At 48.5% G+C, this 26,161-nt stretch overlaps 1 protein-coding gene across 5 annotated transcripts in view; it reads right to left on the bottom strand.

Moving 5' to 3' along the window:
* Positions 1 to 26,161, bottom strand: part of NTM (neurotrimin) — an 887,804-nt gene that overhangs the window by 170,523 nt on the left and 691,120 nt on the right. For all 5 annotated transcript variants that reach the window (XM_020286775.2, XM_020286779.2, XM_020286781.2 and 2 more), the window contains exon 3: positions 2,986 to 3,218. In XM_020286775.2, coding sequence (XP_020142364.1) covers positions 2,986 to 3,218 — 233 coding nt within the window. The remainder of the gene's footprint in view (positions 1 to 2,985; positions 3,219 to 26,161) is intronic.

Below are 26,161 nucleotides of genomic sequence, written 5' to 3'. Positions count from 1 at the left end.
CCTGACGCAGTTTGCACAACACTGTGAAACGCCATGGCCTTCCTCCTGTGTGGGTCTGTTTGCATATGAAGCTGACTATATATACACAAGTACACACACTCACGGGCAGAATTTAGTTCCTTTTTGTTGCTGCTGTTTTTAGTTCTTTTTTTAAACAACCATACTACCATTTTGAAAACTTAGTATGCCTAACTTTTATTCCAGCAGCATTCTGCTCAGGGTTGAATAGCAACTTCAAATCCAGACAGTCAGCTTGTGCTACGGGAATTAGGGTTTATGTTCAGTATAATAAACGATCCCAAGATAAATATATTTCTTTTTATAATCCAGGATGGTGGTGCATCCTCTTTCCAATACAGAAACAGAGGAGTCTGGCTCTATTTAGTTTGTCTGATTGCTTTGAAGAGGGGTCAGGTTGGCCCTGAGAAAACTATGGTCCTCTATTCATTAAAGTGTCGATACTACTCAGTCCAGGCATATCGACAGAGGATTAGCCTGGGCTAAGTCTGTGTACAAGACCAATGCCTTTTTTAACCCAGCTTGTTTCCAGATCAATATACCCATCAGCATTCGAAAATTAGCCCAAGATGAGATTCCAATACTTGAGGTGGTGTGTCATGCTAAGAGGGCACCTAGCCAAGTCACCGATGTAAACACCTAGCTGGGGATTAGACATTTTCCATTAGCGTGGACGTGAGTGAAGATTGATGCAGACTCCATCCTCTCCCCCCACCCAGCACCGCACCCCCACAGATACTCAACCCTCTCTCTTAGGGCCCATGTAAGATCGCCGGGCTATAATTCAAGCCATTTGCTCCAATAAGCATTTATTAAATGTTCACTTTGTATAAGGCACTCTGCCAGATGTTTAGGGCAGGGGTACGTGGGTGTGTGTGTGTGGGTGGCTTAAGAAAAAAAAAATGACAAAAACATGGTTCTTGTTTTCAAGAAGGCATTTTTCACAATTCCCTCCATTTTCAAGTTTCATGGAGGCCCTGCTCCCTAAAGCAAATGTCTGTGATAATTCCTAGTTCCTAGTCTCTCATTGTCATGGCTATATAATCTGCTCTCACCACCAGTGTGTGTGGGGTGGGCAGGAGCGAGGGCCTCAAGAGCATCCAGGACGGAGTGCGTGGTGGCACTGGGGCAATCGGCAGGACTCCCCAGGGAAGGGGGATTCTCAAGCATATTGTGGTCTACTTATCCACAGTAAAAAATCCAATTTATATTAGAAACATATAGACACACCGAAGCAAAAATCTCACATAGCAATACCTACTCTGCTATTTGCAATACAATCTGATACAATCTGTGTTAATTCTATTTCCTTTACACATGGGATATGCACACGCCAATTTGAAAAGTATTCATTTATAGAACCAATTAAGAAAACACATCATAATTTTCTTCAGGGAAGAAAGAGTAAGCGAAAAAATAATAAACGCTTGGCATAGCCAACTCAGCCACAAGCGCGAGGGCCCCAGCGACCCGCTGCCGTGACTCTGGGACTCTCAGGGCCAGGCCGGCACTGCTCTCGCGCTGGGGCGTCCCCTCCCTGCCACTCACCCGTCTTGCTCTTCTCAGTGCTGACCCATGACCCCCACTTCCCCTTCTCCCGCTGCCTCGCAGCCAGCTCCCCCCACCTCTCCCAGCACATAGGGGTTCTTCTCAAGTCACCCGCCTGCCCATACGTCTCTCAGCAGCAGTCCTGCCGCTCTGCACCCTGTCTCGAACCTGCTGACAAGGGAGTCTGCTGAAGGAGCCTCCAGGGGAGGAGTTCATTGCCCTGGGAGGGCCACGGAGCTGGGTGAAGGGCACTCGGAGGGGGCTGGGAAGAAAGTCTAACAGAGGAGCTGGCACTCCTTACACTTATGAGGCATTTGGTCCACTGAAAAAGATGTTTAAAAAGCTAAAAACTAACAATGGTGAGAGAAAGAGAGAGAGAGAGAGAGAGAGAGAGAGAGAGAGAGAGAGAGAGAGAGAGAGAGAGAGAGAGAGAGAGAGAGAGAGAGAAGAAAACCCAAATAGCTAATGCCTAAATAGCACTTCCACGTGGCAGGCTCTCTTCTGCATGTTTTGTGTGTTAGTACATATAACATTCAATCCCCAGATTGTTCCCATTGCACAGAAAGAGAAGCCTGAGGCATGGAAATAACTGATTAAGGACTCACAGCTAGAAAGCAGCTAAGTCTGACTCTAGCTCTTACTCACTAACCAGGAAGCTGTCTTCCCGGTTAAGTGCCGTCTGAATGCCCCGGGACCAGTTCTGCTTCCTGGGAAGAGATGAGCACATTCCCAGGGGCTAAGAAACAGAGAGCAGTACCAAGAAAAATGCAAGAAACAAAACAAGCAAACACACAAGGCCTCACAAATTGGGCTTGAGGGGTGCAGAGGAAGCCCAGAGAGCTGGGGTGCAACTGGAACACGTAGAACCAGATGCGGGTATGGAAGGGAAGGCATGGTATCAAAAACCCAGGCTGGGAGAGGAGGGAGGTGCCAGTGAGCTGGAAGCAATGGGGTGCTTGTGAGGGGTGTAGCTGGGGGGTGAAATGCCCAGAACATTTTAGTTGGCTGTGTATTCTTTCAAGGCTGGGCTAGGGCATGCCATATGTGCACTGCCAGGAGTAAATGCTTGTCCTAAAATAAAGCAATCTTGGAGTTGAATGAAATCTTAGCAAAAAATAAGAAAACAACTAAACAAAAACTAAAGCTTAGGGGAGAAAAATGCCAAAGAAAGCAATAATTAAAAGATAATTTTCTGAGAAACCATATTATTAGAACAAAAGAGAATAAAAAATTCTAGTCCCATTCAATAGACAAATTATTGGAAAATTCAGGTTCTAACTGCAAAATGACAACCAAAAAGGTGTCCTAGCCAGACAGACCAAGTAGAACTCATCTCTGTTGAGGATCACAGAAAAATTTCTTAATATAGGCTTTCCCAGCCAGCCAGCCAGCCAGACCTCCCAGCCAAGCCCAGCCTACCTTGTACAATGAGGTGGACCCGTGAGGTCTTTGGGTGGTTGTCTGTCTGCACGGAGCAGGTGTATGGGCCCTCGTCATACACATCCACGTTCTGGATCTCGATGCTGTACTGGGTTTGGGTGTTGCTCAGGAGGACCACACGAGGATCCAGGCACCACTTGTCATTCCCAGCATAGAGGATGGTGCTGCGGTTTAGCCAGGCCACCCGGGTGACCCGGTTGTCAATTGTGCATCTAAAGGGAAGACCAAACAGAAAAGTCAAGGGACAAGAGAAAAGATAGGAGGCATCCGAGTTGGGTCTTCGTGGCGAGGCCAGGATGTCTTGTCACCATGCTTTGTCTTTCCCCCATGCCCCAGGATACGCATATACATTTCCTTTGTGTGATTTGTCAACTGTGCAACTTCCTGGAACACAACAGCTGCCTTATAGGATTATAGCCTCAGAACATGGGCTGTCTCAGACTTCTGGGTCCTGAACAGTTCAGTGCTTCTGAAATCACTTGAGCACAAGATTACTTCAAATAACTCCCCAGGTACAATCTGGAGGCATCTTGCATACCCGGAATGCCCGGGCCCTTTGAATACCACCCGCCTTCCCTTTGCTCAGGGATTGCCATGATATGGATGGCACTAACCCGTCACATTTCTTTCCAGGTATTTGCGGTGTACTAAGTCATTCAACACTTACAAGAATGCTATAAGGAATGTTCTATTGGAAAAGGAACTGAAGAACAGAGAAACTAATCCTCCAAGTCACACAGTCAATATGTGCTAGATCAGAGACCCAGCTTTTAACTACCAACTGTCATTCTTCTCATCTCAGAGCAGCAGATTCCGACAGGAGGCTTCTGAAGTCAAAACTAAATATGGACCACCACCCTTGCTATTTATCTTCATTACACCCAGGGGCAGAAATGTGCAGTTACTGCTAGACTAAAGGCATTTTCCAAAATCTCAAAACTGTCTGCATGTATAAAAATAGATTTTCTTTCTTTTTTTTTTTTTTCTTTTTGCATCTGGAGTCCTCAAATTGTGGAAGCTCCCTTCTCTTTTCCACCCTTTCGAATTTCCCAGCAACTCTCGCCAAGCCCGCATCATGTCCTCCTGTCTGCGTTCCCTCTCTCCTACACCAAGTGTGCGCTATGGCCTTGGGCTAAGCTCACAAACAGTGTCCTGATCCTAACGACATTGCTAGAAATAGCAAGGCAGCACAGAACCTATAATGATGCTTCAAATGTACACATTCTCCTGCAGTGAACAAAGCACTTTTACATTCTCACTGTCTCATTTGATTTTTGTAACAAATCTGTGAGGTAGAGGCTCTTGCCTACTCTTTACTTTAAAGATCAGGATTCCAGGGTTCTGAGTGGCCTGGAGACTTATCCAAGGAAAGAGCTAAGAAGTGCTAAACTCAGACCTCTCAGCCAGGTCTCCTCATTGTGGTCCTGTGTGCATCTCAGAATGCGCAAAGGTGAATTTTTTCAGGGAGAGGGGCAAGTGCTTACATTAGATTCTCAAAATGGTCTGTGACCATCATACAACTGCTACTGAACACACCTCCTTCCTCAGCCAGTCCGTTTCCACATGAGACATCCTGAACTATACATCCTTTCTGCTTTATTTGCATAAATGTCACACCATCACTGCAGGGCCACTTAGGCACAGGTGGATGCTTTGCTGAGAGCTCCTCTGGGGAAAACTGCCCACCCAGAAGCACCTTTGCCCTGATGTCCAGCAAGTTTTGAGTAGCTTATTGCATTTTCTGGCAATGCAGGAGAGATGTAGGGTCTCTCTGGCGTCTGACACAGCATGAAAATGATAGGGAAAGATTAGGGGACTATTTTTCAAAGTGGGCATGGACCACTTACATTAGAATCACATGAGTGATATGTTATAGATTCTTGGTCTCACCACCCATCCTAGTAGTTCAGAATCTTTGGAAAACTTCAAAATATAAATTTACAACAATATCCCAGTTGGGTCATACCACGCTAAAGTTTGAAAACCACTGGTATAGAGGTATGTATTCAGGATCAACTAAATAATTTGTGGGGCCCAGTGAAAAATGAAAACATCCTTTGTTCAAGAATCAACAAGAATTTCAAGACGGTGAGAGCAGAGCATTCAAGCAAGTGCAGGTTCCTATGCAAATGAACAAAGCCACGGAGCCAGTGTTGAATGCATCCCCAGCTTCCCTGTGCTCATGAGTCACGTGGGATCTTGCCGAAAAGCGGATGCTGATTCAGTAGGTCTGGGTTGGGGCCTGAGAGTCAGCATTCTTAGTAAGCTCTGAGGTGATGGCAATGGTGATGGGCCTGGCTGTTCCTTGAGTAGCAAATATCTAGAAATGAGTCACATGTACATTAGGGTTTGAGAAGAACTGACTTAGCACTTGCTGTGCGAAAGAATGGCCGGCAAAGCAGCTGAATCACCATCACTGGGCACAAGCTTATTGGAAATTCAGAGTTTCAGGCCTTATCTCAGATGTAATGAATTCAAAACATTTTAATAAGATCTCCAGGCAACTCGAATGCACATGAAGACTGGACAGGCCTAGAGAGTACTCTAAGTTTTCCTTTTGGCTTTGATGACAATATTCAGTGTAGACCCTGCATGTGAATGAGGGAGAGAAGTGAGAAATGAAGCTGGTGAAGAGAACTTTCCTGTAACTGGTATGTTCTGGGAAGCCAGAAGCAGAGTCCTTCATATTTTCCTCCAGAGGCTGAAATCTGAGCAGACACCAGGTGACCGGCCATGATGCAGGAAGTGCTGCCCAACACACCCTGAACCACTTGGATAATTGTTTCTGATGTCCACCACGGGGGCATCTCACAGCCTCCGGATGGATACATGAGGACCATTGTGGGCTTCCTCATGAGCAGTCAATTACTGAAAATGGACTGAAACGGAAGCTGCCCCAGCACACAACACTGCATCACAGGCCAAAGAGGTTCGTTTGCAGATACGCTGACGCTCCGAACACAGCCAATTTCCAGCACGGTTATGCGGCCCCTGTGATATACGACTCTGAGAAGCTGGCATAGTTTCAGCTGCGGTTGTGCGCACATCCAAGGTCATGTTTAGATGTCCAAACTGTCACTGTTGGATATCAGTCTTGCTGAGTCTCCGCGGAATTAACGCTGGCTTCCGCAGAGATGGATCACAAAGGTAACTCGGCAGCCAACTCTGTCACCTCCTCATACCTGCCCCCCTCTATCTGTCTCATTTATCCAGTCTCCACAACAATGCAGAGGACACATTCCTCCTAGGTTTAAAAAAAAGGGGGGGGGATGAGCATAATTGCGCTCAGCCAGAGTGAAGGCTGGCTGGAGGTGGGAAATGCAGACAACAGGTTCCCTCTTTTCAGAGGCAGCCCTTAACACAGCTCTTCTACAAAATTACTCCTAGAACACGCCACAGTATTTCAGGTTCCTCAGGAAGGTGATTAACTACAGGATTACGTAGAAATGAGTAAGGTTTCAAACTCAACTATTCCTGACTGATCCAGATGAGCATGGCTAGAGATGACCACTCCTCAGATACTGGGAAACAGTCCCAGGTCAGCATGATGCATGCCAGGAGAGAAAGGAGACCAGAGTTAGAAAGGGCAGGAAGCCGCTGGGTGTGGTGGCTCACACCTGTGATCCTAGCACTCTGGGAGGCCGAGGCAGGAGGAATGCTTGAGGCCAGGAATTTGAAACCAGCCTGAGCCAGATAGTGAGACCCCATCTCTATAAAAAGGATAAGGAAAAAAAATTAGCTGGGCATGGTGGTGCTGGTGCACATCCATAGCCCCAGCTACTCAGGAGGCTGAGCCAGGATGACTGCTTCAGCCCAGGAGTTTGAGGGTGCTATGAGCTATGATAACACCACAGTACTCCAGCCTGGGTGACGGAGTGAGGCCCTGTGGGAAGGAAGAAAGGAAGGAAGGGGAGGGGAGGAGAGGAGAGGAGAAAGGAGAAAGAAAGGGGAAAGAAAGGAAGAAAGGGTGGGATGTGTCCAAACCAAACCTTCAAAGCCTCTTACCTTTCCCCCTACAATCTCAAGACACACCACCCTCCTGCCACCAGCATCCTCTCTGCCCATGCTACCACATATAGAAGAACAGAGGAACCACCTTGCACACCTGAGGATTCTGGATTGGGCCCTGAAAGGCCAGTTCACTTCCGTCTCCCAGCTCCCATGGCTGCCCTCCAGTCCTTCCACACCCCAGGCCCCGGCAGTGGCCATAGCCTTCCGTGTTTCTGTGAATGACATTCCCATCACCACCAGTCCTCAGCCCTCCCTTGCTCATGTGGCCCCTATGGACTGCCCATAGCCTGGCCTTTCCAGCATCCTGGCAGAATCCAGAGAGAGAGAGAGAGAGAGAGAGAGAGAGAGAATATGGCTGGGAGGGACATTTGTTTCCCATTTCAGCGCTGAGCCACGGTGCCCTTCTTAGTCTTTGTGTGTCTGTGGGCACCTTGTTCCTTTATTGGAGAAGATTCTTCTAATAGAGAATAGGCCTGTCCATTTGGAGCAGGAATTATTGAGGCTGTCCTCCCTGCGTTGATGTTCAACGTACAGGCGGCCAAAAGAGGATCCAGGCACATGTGCACTTTCCCAACCACGCACAGGAACGCAGGGAGAGCTGCCACACCTGTAATTTTCTGCAGCTGCACCTATTGTTCCAACACTGTAAAAATGCAGCCCTCTATGTCATTAATCTCGTGCTGATGAATAGTGGCTTTGTTGCACGTGCTGCATTCATACATAGAGGAAGAGCCAAAAAAAACAAAACAAAACAAACAAAACAAAACAAAACAAAAAAGATTAGGCAAGCCCAGGATATGCATTGTGGAAATAGAACCATAAAGGTATGGACTCAAGGCCTCAAGCTATTATACTTTTGGATTTAGGATGAGAGAATCAAGAAAGAGATAATAACCTGGAATTGGAAGAAAAATAAAGCAAAGGTGTCTGCTTGGAACCTTCTAACGACAGGCAAAGAGAGTGTTGAAATAGAAGAAGGATTATTGAAGAAAGAGAGAAAAAGTCTGGGCTTGGCCTTTCTTAAACACACCTGCCTGAAGATCTGAGGGCAATAATGGCTCTAGGCAGTGAGCAGAGCAACCGTTCCTCCTTTCAAATGGCCCTTCGACTGCTTTTGAAGAAGGCAGGCGTCTCAAGCAATGCTTGAAACCACAGCAAAACGAGAGCTTCTGCCCTTCACAGCACCTGGTCACAATCGCCTCTTATCGCACAGAAATGCTCCAGCTGCCCCAAAGTTCGGTTGCTCTGAGCCTTCAGCTCGTGCCCCGCCCCTCCCCTCAGGCATCACAGTGGAAGAGGACAATGCCAATGGCTCTGAAATACCCACACACTGTTCCTTCCATGAGGTTGGCCTGCGCATCTGCTCTTGTGAGAAACTGTTTTCTGGGGGAAACCAAGAAATAAACAAACCGGGATGCTTCATCAGCGATCTGTTGAACATTCAGGTATCAGCAAGCACCATGGTTCCTTACTGTTAGAGCCAGCCTCACTAACGAGGTTGCTAATTTTGACCCTAGTGGATATTTTTTAGGGTCTAAACTCATGTTGATATTTACAAAATTGGTTTGGGCCATACAGAGACAAGAACACTAAACTTGCACTCAGCTGATACTGGTCTCACATCTCACAGACATTACTAGTTTTGCTTTACATAAATAAATGGATGTGCACTATGAAATCTTTCCTAGTTATGAAAATAACAACAGGGCTGGCCATGCCTGGGTAGAAGCAGGAAGCATGCTTATGATACAGGTGAGAAAACCAGGGGAGAGGAAAAGAAACAAACAAAACAGAACAGCAGCTGCACACACACTGCACTGTGAATCCCACACAGTTAGTAGATGGTTGCAGTCAGAGGGCGGGTTGGAAAGAGGAAAGATAATAGGCTCTGAAGTCAGACCGCTGGAATGAACGTCCCAGCTCTGTTCTCCTTGCCCCCCAGGCCTCAGGTAGGTTATCTTACTTTACTGAGTTTCATTTAAGTCATCTGCGGTGAAAATAGCTTCTCCTTCTGCATGGGGTTAATGAGAAGATTAAATGTAACCACTCATGGAATGCACTGCTTTGTATAATGCATTGGAGAAACCCAACAAATAATCCTATTATATAGTCTATTCTAGGTACTGCTTTCTTATCTTTGCTATATATGCATGTTAGTTACATTGCTGACTTGATTTTAAGTTCTTGAAAGGCCAGGACCATGCCTTATTTTCTCTTGTGCCCCTACAGAATATTGCAGAGAGAACAAAGTTAATGCACAATAAATATCTGTCCACCAATTAATTATTTGATTAAAATCTCCCATCTTTCACAAACTCCTGAGAGGTTGTGAAAAATCCCACCACGGCCCAGGCTGGGAGGATAATGACTCTACATGTCCTCGCCAACCTGCATCCACAAACACAAAGTCACACACACCTGGTCACTATGTGTGGGGCCCAGTGCAAAAGAGCGGTCTCCTTCCCTTCTCTAATGCCTTGGGGATAAATCACGAAGGCTTCATTTGTAGATCTCCAAAGGTTCTCCATGAGTATACCTGCCCATTGGTCCCTCCTGTCCAAGTCAAATAAAGTAGCAGTAGCATCATCTCAAAACAAACTCTGCTGAGTTAGGTGGGCAGTGACTTTTCTAAAATGAATGGCACAGAGCTTTGGTTTATACCCACAACAAAAAACCCAATACTAATTTAAATGCTGAAGGAAAAATGGGTTTTCTTAATAACCCATATCACATTTGTAAGTCATAAGTCCTACAGGCCATTTCTTTATTCAATAATTCTGTTATATCCATGTGGTAAGGAACAACTCTAAACTCTAACAAAAGATAACCTGGGCAAAGTGGACACCTCCATCACATCATCATACCCTAAGCCCACAGGCAAAAAAGCAACGGAGTCTTTTTTCCCTAGGTGACCAAAGCCAGGACTCTAGAAGATTTTCTTCCCATTTCTTTCCCTAGCATATGCAAAATTATCCAAATATAGATGAGGATCTCTTGAATCCTTTCACGGAAACCAACATTCCCTAGAGGAGAGAGCCCAGAAGTGTCCAGAGGAAGTTTAGTGGAAATTTGCTTTGGACCCTACCTGTCATTTGATCTTGGTAGGCTCTAGTGAGTGATCACTATGAAGTTCCCCCTCACCCTCTGTGATATGAATTTTATGTGTCAACTTGACTGAGCTACATGATGCCAAGATAGCTGGTAAAACATTATTTCTGGCTGTGTCTATGAGGGTGTTTCTGGAAGAGACTGGCATTGGAATCTGTAGACCGAATGAAGATATTCACTCCCACCAATGTGGGTGGGCATCATCCAATCTCTCGAGGGCCCTAACAGAACAACAATGGAGGAAGGGGACATCCAGTCTCTGTTTGAGCTAGGACATTCATCTGCTTCTGTCCTTGGACATTGCCTTCCCTGGTTCTAAGGCCTTTGGATTCAGACTGAAACTTAAACTACAGACATGGGCCAATTCTTATAATAAATCTCTTGATAGACCAATAGACAGATAGACAGAACCTATTGGTTTTGTTTCTCTGGAAAACCCAGACTAGCACTCCTCCCACCCCACACTGCTGCAGGAAGGACATGCACTAGGTACAATGGACGACTATGCACTGTTGCCTGAACACTGTGCTCAATTTTGAGATTCACTGACTTCATGCTTTGTTTGCAATGCTCTTTATTGTTTGTTTGACAAATTCCTATGCCCAACCAAGGTCAAGTTTAAATATTAATTCATATCCCAACTACCTTTTCTCCGCAAAGTTGTTTTATCCCCTCATGAGTATTCTCCAGACACACCTCGTCCTGGTGTACATTGGGACCCGATGTCCAGGCTCTACTTGTGACATGTGGGGCTTTGGGGAGGCAGGAAGTGCGTACAATTTGTTTCTCTATTCCAAGGACCCTCACACATGACTCTTGGTTACTTTGAGGACAAGCTGAATCTGGGTGAGTGTTAAGGTGGCTGTGGAGGTTGGAAAGAGCTTGTTAAACAGAAAGGGGAGCAGGGTGAGGCATTTCCAGCAGCGGAATGAGAAAGCACAAAGGAGCTGGGAAAACTTCCTGGAGAGTCTGTGGAAGGATGGAGATGTGCACTGTAGGGAAGAGAAGGCTTTGGTAGAAGAGAACAGTCAGCATCGATGAAGCCCGGGAGAGAGCACTGGTGTCCCTGTGCGCCCTCACATCCACCACAGGCTGGCCTGCACGCTCACATCAACAGGCTACCTGTGCTCCGACTTCCTGCCCTTGGGTTCAGCCAATGGGAAGCAGTGGCAGGAGACTGAGGTGGGAGGGGGGAGGCAGGAGACATGGGCGGGGCAACTGCAGGCTGTCTGCATCCCTCCATCAAAGATCACAGCCCCTGGCCGGTGACCCCTCCACAGAGCCTCTCTCCCTGGGAGCTGTGACCTCTTCCCTCCTCCCTCCAGGCCTGGAAGTGTTAAGGATGCTCTCCTATTTCCAGCCCTGGGGACCTGACTATTCCTTGTCGTTTTCCAACACCTTGGCTGCACTTTTGTAAATATCCCTGTATTAAACTCTGCTCAAATTACTCAATTTCAGATGCCACCTTTTCCCTGCAGGAACGCTATTACAGGTAGGTTGTGCAATATGCCCTGTGGAAGATTTTTCACTTTATCCTCAAGACAAAGAGCAGCCAGGGAACCAAAATGAAGACTCTGCAAACGCCACCTCAAAGAAGCACCGCTGGTTATAAATGGCACCAAGCTTGAGCTTGTCTCCTTCTTCTGCAGGGGCAGCCCTCCCTGGCAGGGAAGGGCTGGGAAGAAGAAACAGGATTCCGGGAAACGAATTCAGCTGCAGGCTTCCCCTATCTTTGCTTTGTCTCCAATGCTGTCCTCACTGGCTGGTATGTGTCCAGCCTGCACCTGAGATGGGGCCCCATCCAGTCCCAGACAAGGCAGGCGCCCAACAGGATATCTGTAGGGGAAACACTACCAGTTATTGTCCAGACCAGCCACCTTTCACAATTACACTGAGTGAACCAGGAGCGCACATACTAGGCAGATTGCACGGCACTAGAAAAGGGGTGCGGACACCCTGTTCCTTCCGCCCCCAGGATGCGCCCCTGGTAAGGCCAGTGTGTACATCTTTCCTGGCCCCATCTCTGGAGCTAGTTCCATCTCCATTTCCTTATTGAGATATAAGGTAACTGCCCTCCGACCTCTGCCCACCCCCAGCCTGCATCCTGCCTCCAGCAACCTCCACGTGGAGGACTGGGACACGACCGTAGGAGAGCCCAGCACACCTCGGGCCAAAGGCCAAGAGCAGCCGGCGTTTCCCTTCCATCCGGGGCCTGTGGGGCCCAGCCGCAGGCCGACCTGACCAGTCAGTGTGCAGACTGCTGCCCACCTGGTACTGGCTCCAGTGACTGTGGACACGTGTGACTGTGTATGATGGGGGCGGGCGGTGGAGAGAGCAGTCTGGTTCATGGCCAAAACAGTCTCTGCTGCATCAAAACCCTCACAGTGCACAGGAAGGAAGAGCTGGCAGAGCCAAGCTAGAACTCCAGAGTGACAACGGGGACTCTTGGGTTAGAGGTGGGCCTTGTCTGTCCTCTAGGCAACCTTAGCCACACACCACTGCACCTCTTGGTGGTGCCACTGTGCCCAAATGATTGCCCAGGGCCTAGGCGGGAGCGAGGCACGGCCGGTTAGCAGGCTGCGTCCCTCAGGAGAGAGGCGCCTGCTGCACGGAGCCATTTCTACCACCGACAGCTGGAGGCGAGGAAGAGGAGAACAGAAGCAACGTGCAGACCCACCCTGGAGCAGCTGGAGGCTCGTCCTTCTCTGTCCCTGTCCCGTGCAGCCCACAGCAGCCTCTCCCCTCGGCCTGTGAGGAGGATGCGGGAAGGGGTCCCCGGGGTCTGGAAAAATAGCACTAAGACCAGGAAGGGGAAGAATAATTAAGTGCAGAAGGGGTAACTGGATGTCCCCAGACAGTTAATCTGGATGACAAGATACCGTGGGGAACAAGATGTATATCCCCAGAAAGAGGAAAGCTCCCGGGGGAAGACGCTCCTTTGAGAGCTAGTCCTCACACCTGGGTGAGAGGCCTCATGGTGGGCACACCCCTTGGACCCCCGACCTGTGCAGACACAGCAGTCAGTGGGTCAGCCCAGCGCACTTGGGCCCCTGTTATCGTCTCTGTGCTGCTCCCCAGGCCTCTGTGCTTGTCGCTGTAACAGCCCAGCCTTCCACTCTGCTCGGAGGCCTGCCTTGCGGCAACGGCTCCTCTGCACCGCTCACAGGGAGCCGCAAGTGCCTGGGGCTCGCGTCCCCCCAGGGCAGCCACGAGCAGTTGCACCTGTGGGAGAAGGAAAGGCCCAGGCCACTCTCTGGGGTCTTTGCCTGAAACGGAGGCCCCCCTGGGCTTCCGGCCCCACCCTGCCTGGCTCCCCTCACCCCCTCTGCCCTTCTCCTGGGACCCCTCCCTCCGACCCACGGCACACACCCTGCACCTCAGGGTCTGCTTCTGCAGAACAGGAACAAAGGCAGTCCCACCTGTCACTCTCCCAGACCTCTGTGATTAGAAGAAACCCTTCAGGAGAGGGAGTGTGAGACACGCAGGGGGCTGCCAAGAGGGGCAGGTAATGGAAGGACGCAGGCTGCTCGCAGTCAGGCACTGGGCATGGGGGACAAGGGTGTCCCCTGCCTGGGGGAGAGGAACATGGGTGGAGTGGAGCCTGCGACCCAGGAGCGCGGAAGGAACAGGGGCTGTCCTGGCCTAAGAAGAGGCCTCGGAGGGCCGGGAGGAGAGCATGTCTGGGTTCCGGGACACTGGCACCAAGGGGGCACACTCCAGCCAGGCTCGAGTCCTGAGGAGGGACACCTGGAGAAGATTCCCAGAGCTCAATGTGGCAGAGCATGTGCACAGGAAACCCAGCGAAGGCGGTGAGCCCTGAGCTCACCTCCAGTAAAGCGTGCAGCTGGATAAATGGAGAGCAGGGGAGGCGCGCTCTCCCTAGTAAGAAATGGTGTCTGAGGACATGAATGTGGCGAGGGGCACACGTGTAGGGGTCTGGCCTGACAGGAGCAGAGGGAGAACTCGAGGAAGGAAGACTAGAGGCAGCTTGCAGGGGCCCTAGAACGCCAGGCCTGGGGGCGTAGCAGCGAGCTGCTATTCAAAGGGACTGTGGGGCCGGGCGCTGTGGCTCACGCCTGTAATCCTAGCTCTTGGGAGGCCGAGGCGGGCGGATTGCTCAAGGTCAGGAGTTCAAAACCAGCCTGAGCAAGAGCGAGACCCCGTCTCTACTATAAATAGAAAGAAATTAATTGGCCAACTGATATATATATAAAAAATTAGCCGGGCATGGTGGCGCATGCCTGTAGTCCCAGCTACTCGGGAGGCTGAGGCAGGAGGATCGCTTGAGCCCAGGAGTTTGAGGTTGCTGTGAGCTAGGCTGACACCACGGCACTCACTCTAGCCTGGGCAACAAAGCGAGACTCTGTCTCAAAAAAAAAAAAAAAACAAAACAAAAAAACAAAGGGACTGTGGTGGCCGAATGACATGAGGAAAATCATATTTAAAAGCAATGAAGCAGCAGCGTGCAGCGGAGAGAAGACAGTGGGGGAATGCGGGCAGGGAAGCCAGGCACTGCCAGAAACATGGGAAACACTAAGGCTGCGCCTTCCCCGGGGGGGGGGGGTGCCCTTCTCAAATATGCTAGGTCTCGTCGCACCAGCAGATCTCTAAACAGACATGCTCTTAAGGACGCAGGAGGGGCTGAGTGCAAGGGTCTTCATGGGCCATTCTTCGGGCCCACTGGGTTACCCTTCCGCACACAGCTGTCCCCAGGGCCTGTGATTCTCACTGACCATTCACACTCCACCTCATGTGGTTATCTGCAAAGAGGTGGATAAGCTGAGGGGTATTAGAATAGGCTTGTTTCCCCATTTGTTTGACAGATGTTCACTGAGCACCTACTACGTGCCACGCACAGTGTTACAGGTGTTCAATAAAGAGGCGGGCAAGACAGACGCAGACAGACATTCTACTGATGCGGAAGAGAGGCAGAGAAGGACGGAGTCCTCATGCAGGCGCCAGGTGACTCTCATGATAGGGCACTACAGATGTTGTGCAGGAAACACACAGGTACTGGGGACCTCACCCTGGTCTAATGGGTCAGGGAAGGTCTTATAGAAGAGGTGCTTTTGCTGAGCACTTTACAAATGAGTGTAAATTTGGTGCTTGGAGACACGTGGGAGATAAGCTAGCGTTAAGAAGTCTCCAGAGGTTAAGTTTGTGCAGCTGTTAATATTTCTTTCATAAGCCTAAGGCTATTTGGCTATTTACCTCAAGACATACTTGCAATGAGGGCCTGCATCTCCTTGTTCCTTAACCCAAGATAAAACAGCAGTGTTTTCTGAGGTGAGTGCATTCTAAGAGATTCTGTAATGAACATTCTGAGAGCTTGACAATGTGCTGGGTGTTATTCAGGTTTTAACAAGACCTCTACCATCTGGAAGCTGCCGTGCAGTAGTGTATTTTATCTGATACCACCTCAGCTAGCATGTTCATATTTGAGAGAGCCGGCAACCACGCCCAACACTTTGGGGCCGATTTCCACGGAGCCCAGGTAGCCGGGTGCTGGTTTCACTGTGTAACCTGCTGTGGCAACCCTAGGTCCCTAGACTCTTTGTGACTCAGTTTTCATATGTGTCAAAGGGGAAAAGCAGTCCGCCCCGCCCTGTTCTTACAGCGGTGATGAGGGTCAGAGTCAGGAGCCACCACAGGAAGAGCGTGAAGGGCTGTGTGGGCGCAGGGAGGTGCTCGTGTTTGCAAACCTTCTGTGTGAAGACGCCTTTGCCCTCTCTCTTCCTTATTATTTTCCAAGTAACCAAATTCATGCCTCCATCACCATGTTCGACATTACACATTTATTTATTGTGCTTATATGCCTGTGGAGATGCAGTGTTCACTCCTCAGAACAAAACACATTCCTTACTCTATATTTTAGGAGCTTATGATACAAAGAAGATAACAGCTACTTAAATGAAAGAAAGCAGGGGACCTGCACAGGCAATTGAAAGACAAACACCAGATGGATCCGGAAAGAAACAGGCCCGATTTTAACCCTCAGAGTACAATGGCCAACACTGAACAAAAGCAAGAAGCCCTTAAGAGAGGGTTGTTCTCCTTTCCTCTGCCCGGGCACCGGTGGGGCTGTGACTGGGGGGTGTGCAGAGACGGGGGAGGGGGGGCGCTGGGTGCACAAGCCAGAGGAGCCAGTCCTCCGGGCACCCAAAGCAAGTTCCTTCAACCAACACTGGGCAAGTAATTATCCAAGTCCTTTACGGAAACTCCTGATCCCTTTGGTAACATTCTCCATTAACTGGTCTCCGTAGGAAGGCATTCCAGCCGGGCTGCAGGAGAGCTGGTTCTTTTCCTGCATGCGTTCTCTTCATCTTGAACCTTCAACCACAAGCTCAAACCATTACCTAATCTCTCTCAAACTGCCATCTTCCGAACATCAGGCGGTGGGAGTAGCCGGCCTCTCCCGCCTGGTCTCTAGCCTCTGGACTGATCACCCGCTCCAGCACACCCGCTCTTTGGGCCAGAGGGGCCTTTCTACCAAATCTGTCTGAGAGTCACTTGTTCCAGAGTCTTCAGTGCTTCCCACAACCTTCAGAGTGAAGCTCCACCAGTTGAGAATGCCACAGCAGCATCCTGAGGTCCTGCTGGTCCTCCAGCTTTGGTCAGACCTGTCACCTTACAGGGGAGCCGTATCACACCATGTGCTTGAAGCTCCCTCCACGTGGCATCTCCCCCATACCCGGCCCTGGTCCCCACGCTGCCCCACTGTCTGCCTGGCCCTCCTCACTTCTCTCCTGCACGCCCTTCCTTCTCAGGTCTGCACTTACACAGCCCCCGCCATGGCCCTGACCAGCACATCTGGCGATTGTCAAAGGCAGGGCCTGTGTGTTGTATTTATCTATTTTTTTAAACCTCCACCCTCCTAGACCTGTTGTGCTTTCGGGGGTACTCATTTCATTATCCCAGGCAGTCAGGAAATACCAGTTGCTTGAAGCAAAGGCACACTGTAGCCTGCAGCAGGCATCTGTCCTAAACCAGGTGGCTCTGAGACAATAGCTGGCCTGACGCACAGCCCAAATACTGGATTCTCTCCAACTGTTCTCCATGGTTACTCACGCCAGGCTGCCAAGAGCCTAACATGCCTGCATCTGTAGCACATGTGAGCCGCACTATGAGAAGTCACAAAGCCATGTTTTGTGCTCCGCAAAAGCTTACCAAATGAGAAGAGAGGATGCAGCAGACATTTCATGAAAATGTTTTTGTTAATTAACCAGAAAAATAATAGCTCAAACTTTCCTTGCACATGACAGAGTGAAAACCCTTCCACATATAATTAATATATCACAGAATCATCAAACAAAGCTGGAGGCAAAGATGCATCTTGAATCCCAGATCTAAGGCTGTGAAATGTCTGGTCATGGGAAAGTCACTTCATCTCCCTGGACCTCAGTGTCCTCATCTGTACAAGACAAGGATGATGTCTAAGGGGCCCCAACTGTGCAGGTCTTACCATAGTAAGCTCCCACCTTGCTCTACGGGTGATCTATGCAGAGTCTGCCGGCCGGCCACTCATACCTGCTGCCTGAGCCTCTATCCCACTTCCCTGCTCTCTGGCCAGCAGGGCTGTCTGCAATCCTCAGCTGTTCCACTTTTTGCCAATGTCAACAAAGAGAGGAAAGGTGTGGCAGTTTAGACTAGAAAATGGAGTAGATCTCTGAAGGTAGGGGTGTCAATTCTAAAATGCAATAAATGCAAACATGCCCTTACTTCTTATGCAAATCCTTGGGAGAAAGAAAGGTCTAAGTGCAAAAGAGCATGCTTTATTTTATCATAGCAGAACACAGAAGAACCAAATAGCATTAATTAGAATTTAAATGCATGGAGTAAAATTAGCAACATGATTTCTCCTTTCATTATAATTGTCAAGGAAATCACAAAAAAGTCAAAGGAATGAAAATGTAGTATCTTCCCCTTCCTTCTGCAAGGGAGCCATGTTCCACTGTTCTTAACCTTATAACTTTATAGGACTGAAATGGTATTTGCTAGCATCTTCCTAACAAAACTAACCAACTCTCACTTTTGAGGCTTTGCTTCCTTTTCCCCATCCCACTAATCAACTGATTTCTAGATATAAGTGGTTTCATCTATCAAGATGATTTCCTATTACTGGTGTCACCCTGGGGATATCAGACTAGGCTCCTTTCTCCTTCTGAGAATATTTAGTGCCAAAGCAAATCTCCTACTCCCAAAGTCCTAACAGACTCTGGAGCTGGGTCCTTCTAATTAAGAATAGAATGCACTTTATGTTTTAGCTTCATCAAAGCCTGTTAAGAATATTCAATGATCAGCAAAACACCTAAAGAGAAAGGGAAAGGCAATACAGTTATTTGCAGGAATTGAGATTGTTCTTAATAAAAAGCCTGAGTCCAACTGAACCAGAAAATTTAAGAAAAGGGAGGTAGGTGAAGTAGGAAATAGAGTGCAGGATGTGGTGGGAGAAGAGAGACATAAGAATTTTGGCACAGTGTGCAACGTTGAGGCCTTGTCCTTTGGTGCCTCCAGTACTCTATATTTTCTTTGTCTTTCTAACATAGTCATGTGAGCCATAATTTGAAATGATTGGTGGAGGGAGGCAACTATTCTGATGTGCACTGAAGAAAAATAATACCAATAACAGCAAAAATACAATTTTCATTTCCTAACAAGTCTTTCCTGCTATGACCACGAAGTAGAGAAGTAGAGCACACAGGAAGCTATAGATTAACCAGAGATGACTGTACTTCTAGAGAGGCATGGATAATGCACCTGAGGTCTATCTTTATGAGGAATTTCATCTTAAAATATAATATATCTCTCCTGTGTTAAAAGCAAGAGTAGGCACACAGAGGACCTAAGCCATGGGGTCGGTCAAGTTTCCCAGAGTTCTCATATACAGGATCACTTGGCAACAGCAAAACCTGGACTCAGGCTCCTGTGATCTGTTTGCGGCCCCTCTGATACCTCGCTGAGGATGTGCAACACAGTTAATACACAGGCAAGATGCCGGTAAACTATTTTCTACATTGGTTCTAAAACTGTCACCCAGAAACTCAATAGTAACAATACATAGTTGTATGCATTATACAACATTGCTCTTTCCAAAAATGCATACAATTTTGGATACCAAGTCCCTATACAACCACCTCTAAACTCCTCCTCTAGAATATATGACCAATAGAACCTACCCCACCCACGTACAACTGCTGCTTTTGCAAACTATACTTTCCCAGGAGGCTTTTGCAAAGAGAAGTCTTCATACAACAACATTCTGGGACCAATAACATCCCAAAGAAAAATCCCCATACTGTGCGTAGTGTTTTCTGACCTTACAGCTATCTGTACCTGTGTGATCTCCTGGCAGGCCAGGTGAGCTCCTACACCCACAACTATCACCCACTAGAAGATTCTTTCTGGCTCCTGTTTGCGTACGAAGGAGACACAAATCTAGACAGCCTGGGGCCAGTCCACAGTGAGCTGAGGATGGTCTCTGGAGAGGCAGCATCCCATGGTTTGCTCTCTGAGTCCCCAGACACCTTCTAAACTCTACAGCTGAGGAAGTAGGCAGTAGCAACAGCTGAGATGTAACATTTTATATGCATATTCAAAAAGACATTTGTTATCTGTAGGACATTGTTTAGAAATTGTTCTATTATTTAATTTGTGCTAACTGATTAGTAAACATGTTTATCAAAGTAAAAAAAAAAAAAAAAAAGACTGGTAGAACAACCTTAATTGGATTCACATACTTCAGTGTGCCGGAAGCCTGAGAAGCCAACCATCCTAGCAGGACCATCACGTGCTGCTTGCCACGTGATGCCTTCTCCACCTATTTTTCACCCTCTGCTCTCTGCCCTCAGATTTCATCTATAACCCAGCTAGCCTTCTGCCAAATGCAAACTGACAGTCACACGGCAGGGAAAAGTGGAGGACATCTGCATGAGGGGACCCAAATATAAGAATATCCTTTGTCCACAAAGCCCCCAAAACAGTGTCAACCTTTCCGAGGGTCACTGCCCACGCCAGCACCCTGCTCTGTCCAGGCCCTTGCACGGAGGACAGTGGCTCTAAGAACAGAGCAGGGCTCTGGAACTTGCAGACTATAAACTTAGACATCACTAAGCCTGCCGGCATGACATCCTTTCTTCTATTAATAGCAACTTCTTCCATTCTGCTCGCCCCAGAAAACAAAATGAATGAGGCCTGGCTGCAAGTGTAGGAGAGAATAAAACCCAGGACGGCAATAAATCGGAGTGCAGAGTGGCAGACACTGTAATCCGCTGGAATGCCGCTCTGGCTCAAGGAAAAGAACCTCTTTGGGGAACCAGTGAAGGGAATCAATGCCCATAAAAGCATCCAAGGCAGCATCAACAGCAGAAAAGACAGATACTGTTGACCAGGACGTGCAGCAGATTGGAGGTTGTAAAATAAAATAGAAAGTCATTAAGAAGGTGGGCAAAGGGCACGGCTGTGTGATATGCATGTCGCCGGGGGCCTGTGTAGAGGGCCCAGGACTCCCCATCTGACAGAAGGTCAGCGTTGCCGAGACTCTGCCTGCGCGGCCCTGGGATCCCACACCTCACATCCCTCTCTTCGCACCAGCCGCAGAGGCGAGAGATGGTTGGTATTTATTGCCACTTATGTAATAGGTCTATTTGGAAACACATTCTGACTAGCTTATCAGGATATTAATACATCACAGGCATATTGAGCTGTATTCATTTAGGGTTCGGGTTGCTTTAACCAAAGACTTTCCTGGGAAGCCTGCCAGGGTATGTTTTCTGGAATGAGTTCCCTTTTCTGCCTCATTCGCCACCTTGTACTCCACCAGAGGGCAGAGTCAACCCATAAGACTGGGCTTGGGGACCTTGGGGGGCAGTGGCTGCGGAAGGAGTTCTGGGAGAACAGGCGGCCGGGAAAGCAAAGTCACAAATAAATTCTTCATCCTGGAGGTGGAGACACTTTCTGTGACTTTCAGGACAAAAGACTGACAATAAGACCAAAATAAAGCAAATTAAAGTGTCCTTAATGTGCTGTGCCTCAGTTTCCCAACATCTGAAAGGAGCAGATGCTCGAATCAATCCCGAAGTACCCTGTAAATGAAGCCATGCCTTGCAGATCATAGAGAGCACTTGTCACAGCAAAGGAGGGACAGCTGCCACAGAGGCAGGCTGCAAGGTCACAGCCAGGGCAAGTTCTGCCCTCTGTCCAGTCTCCCTCTGCCTGTGTCCCTTGGTGGGGCATCTCCTCTTTGTGCATTTCCATTCTTGCTTTATTCTCCTTTTCTTTCTTGTGTTGCTTTGGCTACCCTCTCCAGCTCCTCTCGTCTTGGGAGAAATAAAAGTAAAACCAAAAACAACTCCTAGGGGAAAATGACAGCAGCTGCTTCCTCCCCCTCCTCTGCCCCCGCCACGGGAGGTAGCTGCGAAGTCCCGGCATGCTGCCAGCTATGGCGAGAGCTTTGATTTCCAATCTGATCGCCTCATTTTGTCAGCCTCTGCATAACACAAACAGCGCAGCCCCCACTCATCACAGCAAAGAAGGGGTGATGGAAGAAAAGAAGTAGAAGAAACACCTTCCTCTCCCATAATAAATAACGGGCACAGGCATCTCTTGTCACCCTCAGCACTGTCCGTGGTGTGCATCTCCTTGCCTTGCCATTAAGAAGTAACTTGCCACAGCTGGGCTGCAGAGAAACAGTCTCTCCCCACGATTGTTCACCGAGCTCTTGTGCTGACAATTTACATCCATCAGATTTCTCTTCTGAGAAGAAGTGATGGATTTGGGCTGTTTGTATTTCTGGGCCCACCTGCACACGTTCCCTGCACACACAGGTGGCCAGACCCTGCCTCAGTCTCCCACCCCTCACGTGTCACTGGGTGCTCGGGAGGACTCGAGGTGCTACACAAAGTGATGTTGCACCTTTCTGGGCCATGCTCCTTCCTCTGCCAGTGGCCCCCATATCCCCCCCCACCGTGGACCCCAAGCAATCTCTTCCTTTCCTACAGACACGCACACACCAGGACCCTATATCATATTTGACTTCCCCACACTCTGTGGGAGCATGTGACTTAGTCTAACTCACATGGTAATATGGAAAACATCCTCTATTTATTTATTCACCCAGTCACCAAATGTCTTTTGTGTCCATGTGCTAGGGGCTGGGTACACAGAGACTAACAGGACAGGGTGCCCGCCCGTTGTGTGGCCAAAGGCTAAGTAAGCTGCACTTTGGGCAGTTAGTGCTTTGTGGCTTGACATGCACAACAAGCACACCTGTGGGGCTTTGAGAAAGTACCTCCTCGACATGCACACAATGTTCAAAACAAGTTTCACAGCTTTTTCTGATGTACAAAGCTGAAACCATTATTGTGAGTGACTGGTGAGTAGGATTTGGGTGGAAGTGGGGAAGCTGATGGGTAAGAAATGTGGACAGGTGAGCAGAGGCATGTTTATGCAGGGCCTTCTAAGCTCCACTAAGGCATCTGGAATATAATGGGCAGGTACAGCATTTCAAACAGGGCAGTACTGTGCTGGGATCTGTGTTCTGGAAAGACCACCTCTCGCTGTAAGAGGGCAGTTTGAGGAGAAGCAGCAAGAGCGCGCAGGAGACTGCCTGGTGGCCACCCCAGCCAGGGCTGCCAAGGTCTGAGGGAGGGCCTGGGGAGGAAGGAACAGAGGTCAGAGATGCGAGAAGGTAGAACCAGTGAACCAGACTGAACATCTGGGGGTGGGAGGGGCGATAATGGAAAGGAAGGCATATAGCACGATAATAATAATGACTAATATTCATCCATCACTGGCGTGCACCAGGCACTACACTAAACACTTCACACACATTATTTATTTGATCTGCACAACCACTCTGGGCGGTAATTACCAAAAAGATCTCCACTTTACATGCAAGAAAACTGAAGCCTAATAAATCACCTAAGGTCACATAGTTAATAAATGACAGAGCAGGGACTGGAACTCTAGTGTTCTTTCTCCAGGAGACCCACACTCTGTTGCAAGGTACTGCTCTGCCTCCTGGTCTCTGGCTTGGGAAGTAGATGGGTGCAGTGTCGTGGAGGAAGGAATGGAATTTGAAGGACTTATAGATGAAGGAACTTAACTCTTGGTCAAGAACTGACACACACATGGCTCCCCAATTGACTCTTGCAGGCTGGTCTTGCTCGCCCGTGCAGGTTGTTAACTCCTGTAGGACGGGGTCTGTTATGCTGTGCACAGAAGCAGCTATTACCAACCCGCCTGATGGCAGGAGGTCAGACACCTGTTGGGTGGCTTGCCAACCACGGCAGGACAGTTCCCCATCTCTGCACAAGGAAGAACAGCTATAGATCACGTCCATGTCACTGCCCAGGACTTCTCTGCATTCATCCAGCTCAGCCCAGCCTCCTCCATGGCTCTGTGCGATGGACCACGCAGACACCCCACCACTGGCCCTGCTATTAATCGCCGGGTCTCCAGTGAGGCTTCTGGAGACATGTCTGCATTTAGAAAAGGTAGCAGATCTGTCTCCATGAAGACTTTTCTGTGAAAGGCATACGTATTTCCCTCCTTCCCACCCAGGGTGCAGCCTCGCTTCTGTCGACCCCCTTCTCCCCCAACCACCCCCGGTGCCCTTCCAGTCCCTTCTCTGTCCTTGCCGTGGACAGCGCATTTGATAGGAAGCTGTAAAACTTGATGCCAGTTTTCCTTGTCAGTGTGGCCCTCACGCTGACCCTTGGTGATGCACAGCACTGACCCTCCTCATGGCTCACGAGAGGAAGACAGACGGAGAAGCAGAGTGGGGAGTTAGGACCGACAGACGGCCAGGCTGGTGGGACGCCGCGCAGGACAGAAAGAGAAATGCAGGAGATGGTCAGCTAGGAGGAACAAAAGGGAAGATGTTAAAAATGGGGAGGAAGGAGGAAAAAATACAGACAGATTTTTGCACTCCTCTGGGTCCGCCCATGGGGTGAACGGATGGGACTGAGTGTGAGGGACAAGGCAACAGGAATCTCATTCTGCGAAGCACAGTGACAAGCTCCAAACCCAGAGAAATTCTGAGCTGGATAAGATTAAGAATCTTCAAAGACACACCGGCTAAGGGGTCATGAGACTGAAGGGGGCTGGGGGAGTCACCGTGCCCGAGGCTGCCCAGGTGAAGCAGGTGTGGACAGTCCCCCTCTGCTCAGGACACCTGTGGATCTGCAGTGCGCCACTCCCCTGTCTGAGGGTGCGCTGCTGGTGTCTGTGCTCAGAAGCTCTCAGCAGACAGAGGGGCCTGTTTACAGAGGGGGGCCCTTCTTCCTTTGCCCCTGGGCAGATGAGGCACATCGTAGGCTTCCTTAACAAACTCAGGAAGTCTGACAACAGGCAGCATTGGCAGAGCCAAGGATTTTTGTTATAAATATTTGTTCCTGTGAAAACCCTGTTGATTTGACTTTAACGGCCCCAGGGGAGGCTGATTTGCTGACTATAGAGTTGCCTAAATAAAACCAGTTGGAAGAGAATCTTACAGAACACTACAGCACAGCACTGGGAAAATCCACATCTGCCTCTCCTGCCTCCCCTGCAACAGGACACACCCCTCTTTGACCTCCTCCTTGTTTATCAAATTCCCGCTCCTGTCTCAAGCACCTTGGCAGGGTCCAAGCTCCCCAGCCCCACACAATGCCCCAAAGAGCCTGGGAGCATCTGTCCATTTGAGCAAGGGCCCACGCCAAGTGCACAGCTCCCAGCACGATGCTGTGCCGGCTTCCCTACACATTCAGCGCCCACAGCACTTTACCTACATTTCAAATTAATAGGCAGTTTAGGTGTTCCCCTTTCAGTGCTGTGTATAGAGACGGCGGCTGCAATGAATGCCAGCCCATGGTGTCTAGGTTATTAGATATGTCTGCAGAATGCAGGTAATTTGTGTTTCTGCTTTGTGCAATTGGCACTAATGGTACATGCATAAAACGGAGCCATCTTCCAAAACACACGTCAAAGGAATATATTTACCAGGCACAAAGGCTAGAAGCAGAAGAATTGAACTCTAATGATAACATGTTTGTAGAAAAGTGATGCACTTAAGTTATTATGTATGAAAACTATTGGCAAAATTGTCAGTCTAGGCTCATTAGAGAGAAAGAAAGAGAGAGAGAGAAAGAGAGAGAGAGGATGAGCAGAGGGGTGTGTCCGTCCAGCCATGTGAGGCTGTAGATTTCCAGTAGGAAAGGAAAATAAAATAAGAATTAAAGCTTTTGAGGTAGAATTTAAGAGAGAAACAGGAAAAGATTTCATAGGTCAAAGGGAAACAGGCAAGAATAGAACTGAGAACAGGATACTATAATGGACCAGATTTTCACTTATTTGTTCTGTACTTCATGGTCCTTTTACTTAAATAAATGGAGCCAGGGCATTTTCCATTTGTCCCTCACCTCCTCCATTTCATCACGCCTCTATTGACCCCAGGAGTCTTACACATGATTCAGATTTTTTTCAATGTTTTATGTTAGACAGTGGTATCTACTGTTGCTACAACTTTATGCACTTTGTTTTATATTTTACTTTTTATCCTTGGACCTTGATGTTGGATTGCATTTTAAGAGCAGGAAATTAACACCATGACCCTGATTTCATATTCAAAGCAAATGAAGTCCAGAGAAGAAGGGCTTATGGAGGTCATTGCAGGAGACAAGTTTAGTGGTTGAGATCAATTCCACAGCCTCAGGCTCCTGCAGTGAAACCCTCCCTCTCTATCTCTAAAATGGGAATAAAACCACTGGCCTCTTCTACGTTTCTCCTGTGAACACCACAAACTTTATCAAGGTGATCATTTGACAGATTTTGATAGCAGAAAAGAGCATTAAAAAGATTAATGCAACGTATCAGATCAAAAAATACTGATGAGTGTGCATGCATACACACACACACACACACACACACACACACACAGGTGCCACAAAATCCACTTTCATCCCAGCTCTTCCAGCCTAGTTCAGTTTGTGGCAGCCCTATTCAGACTCTACCAAGGGGTGGCCATGGAGTTTAGGCTACAAATAAACTATAAGTAGAT

This window comes from Microcebus murinus, chromosome 4 (genome assembly GCF_040939455.1).
Source record: "Microcebus murinus isolate Inina chromosome 4, M.murinus_Inina_mat1.0, whole genome shotgun sequence".
In the NCBI taxonomy this organism is placed as follows: Eukaryota; Metazoa; Chordata; class Mammalia; order Primates; family Cheirogaleidae; genus Microcebus; species Microcebus murinus.
Note: the sequence above shows the minus strand (reverse complement) of the source record. Positions and strands in the feature narration are given on the sequence as shown.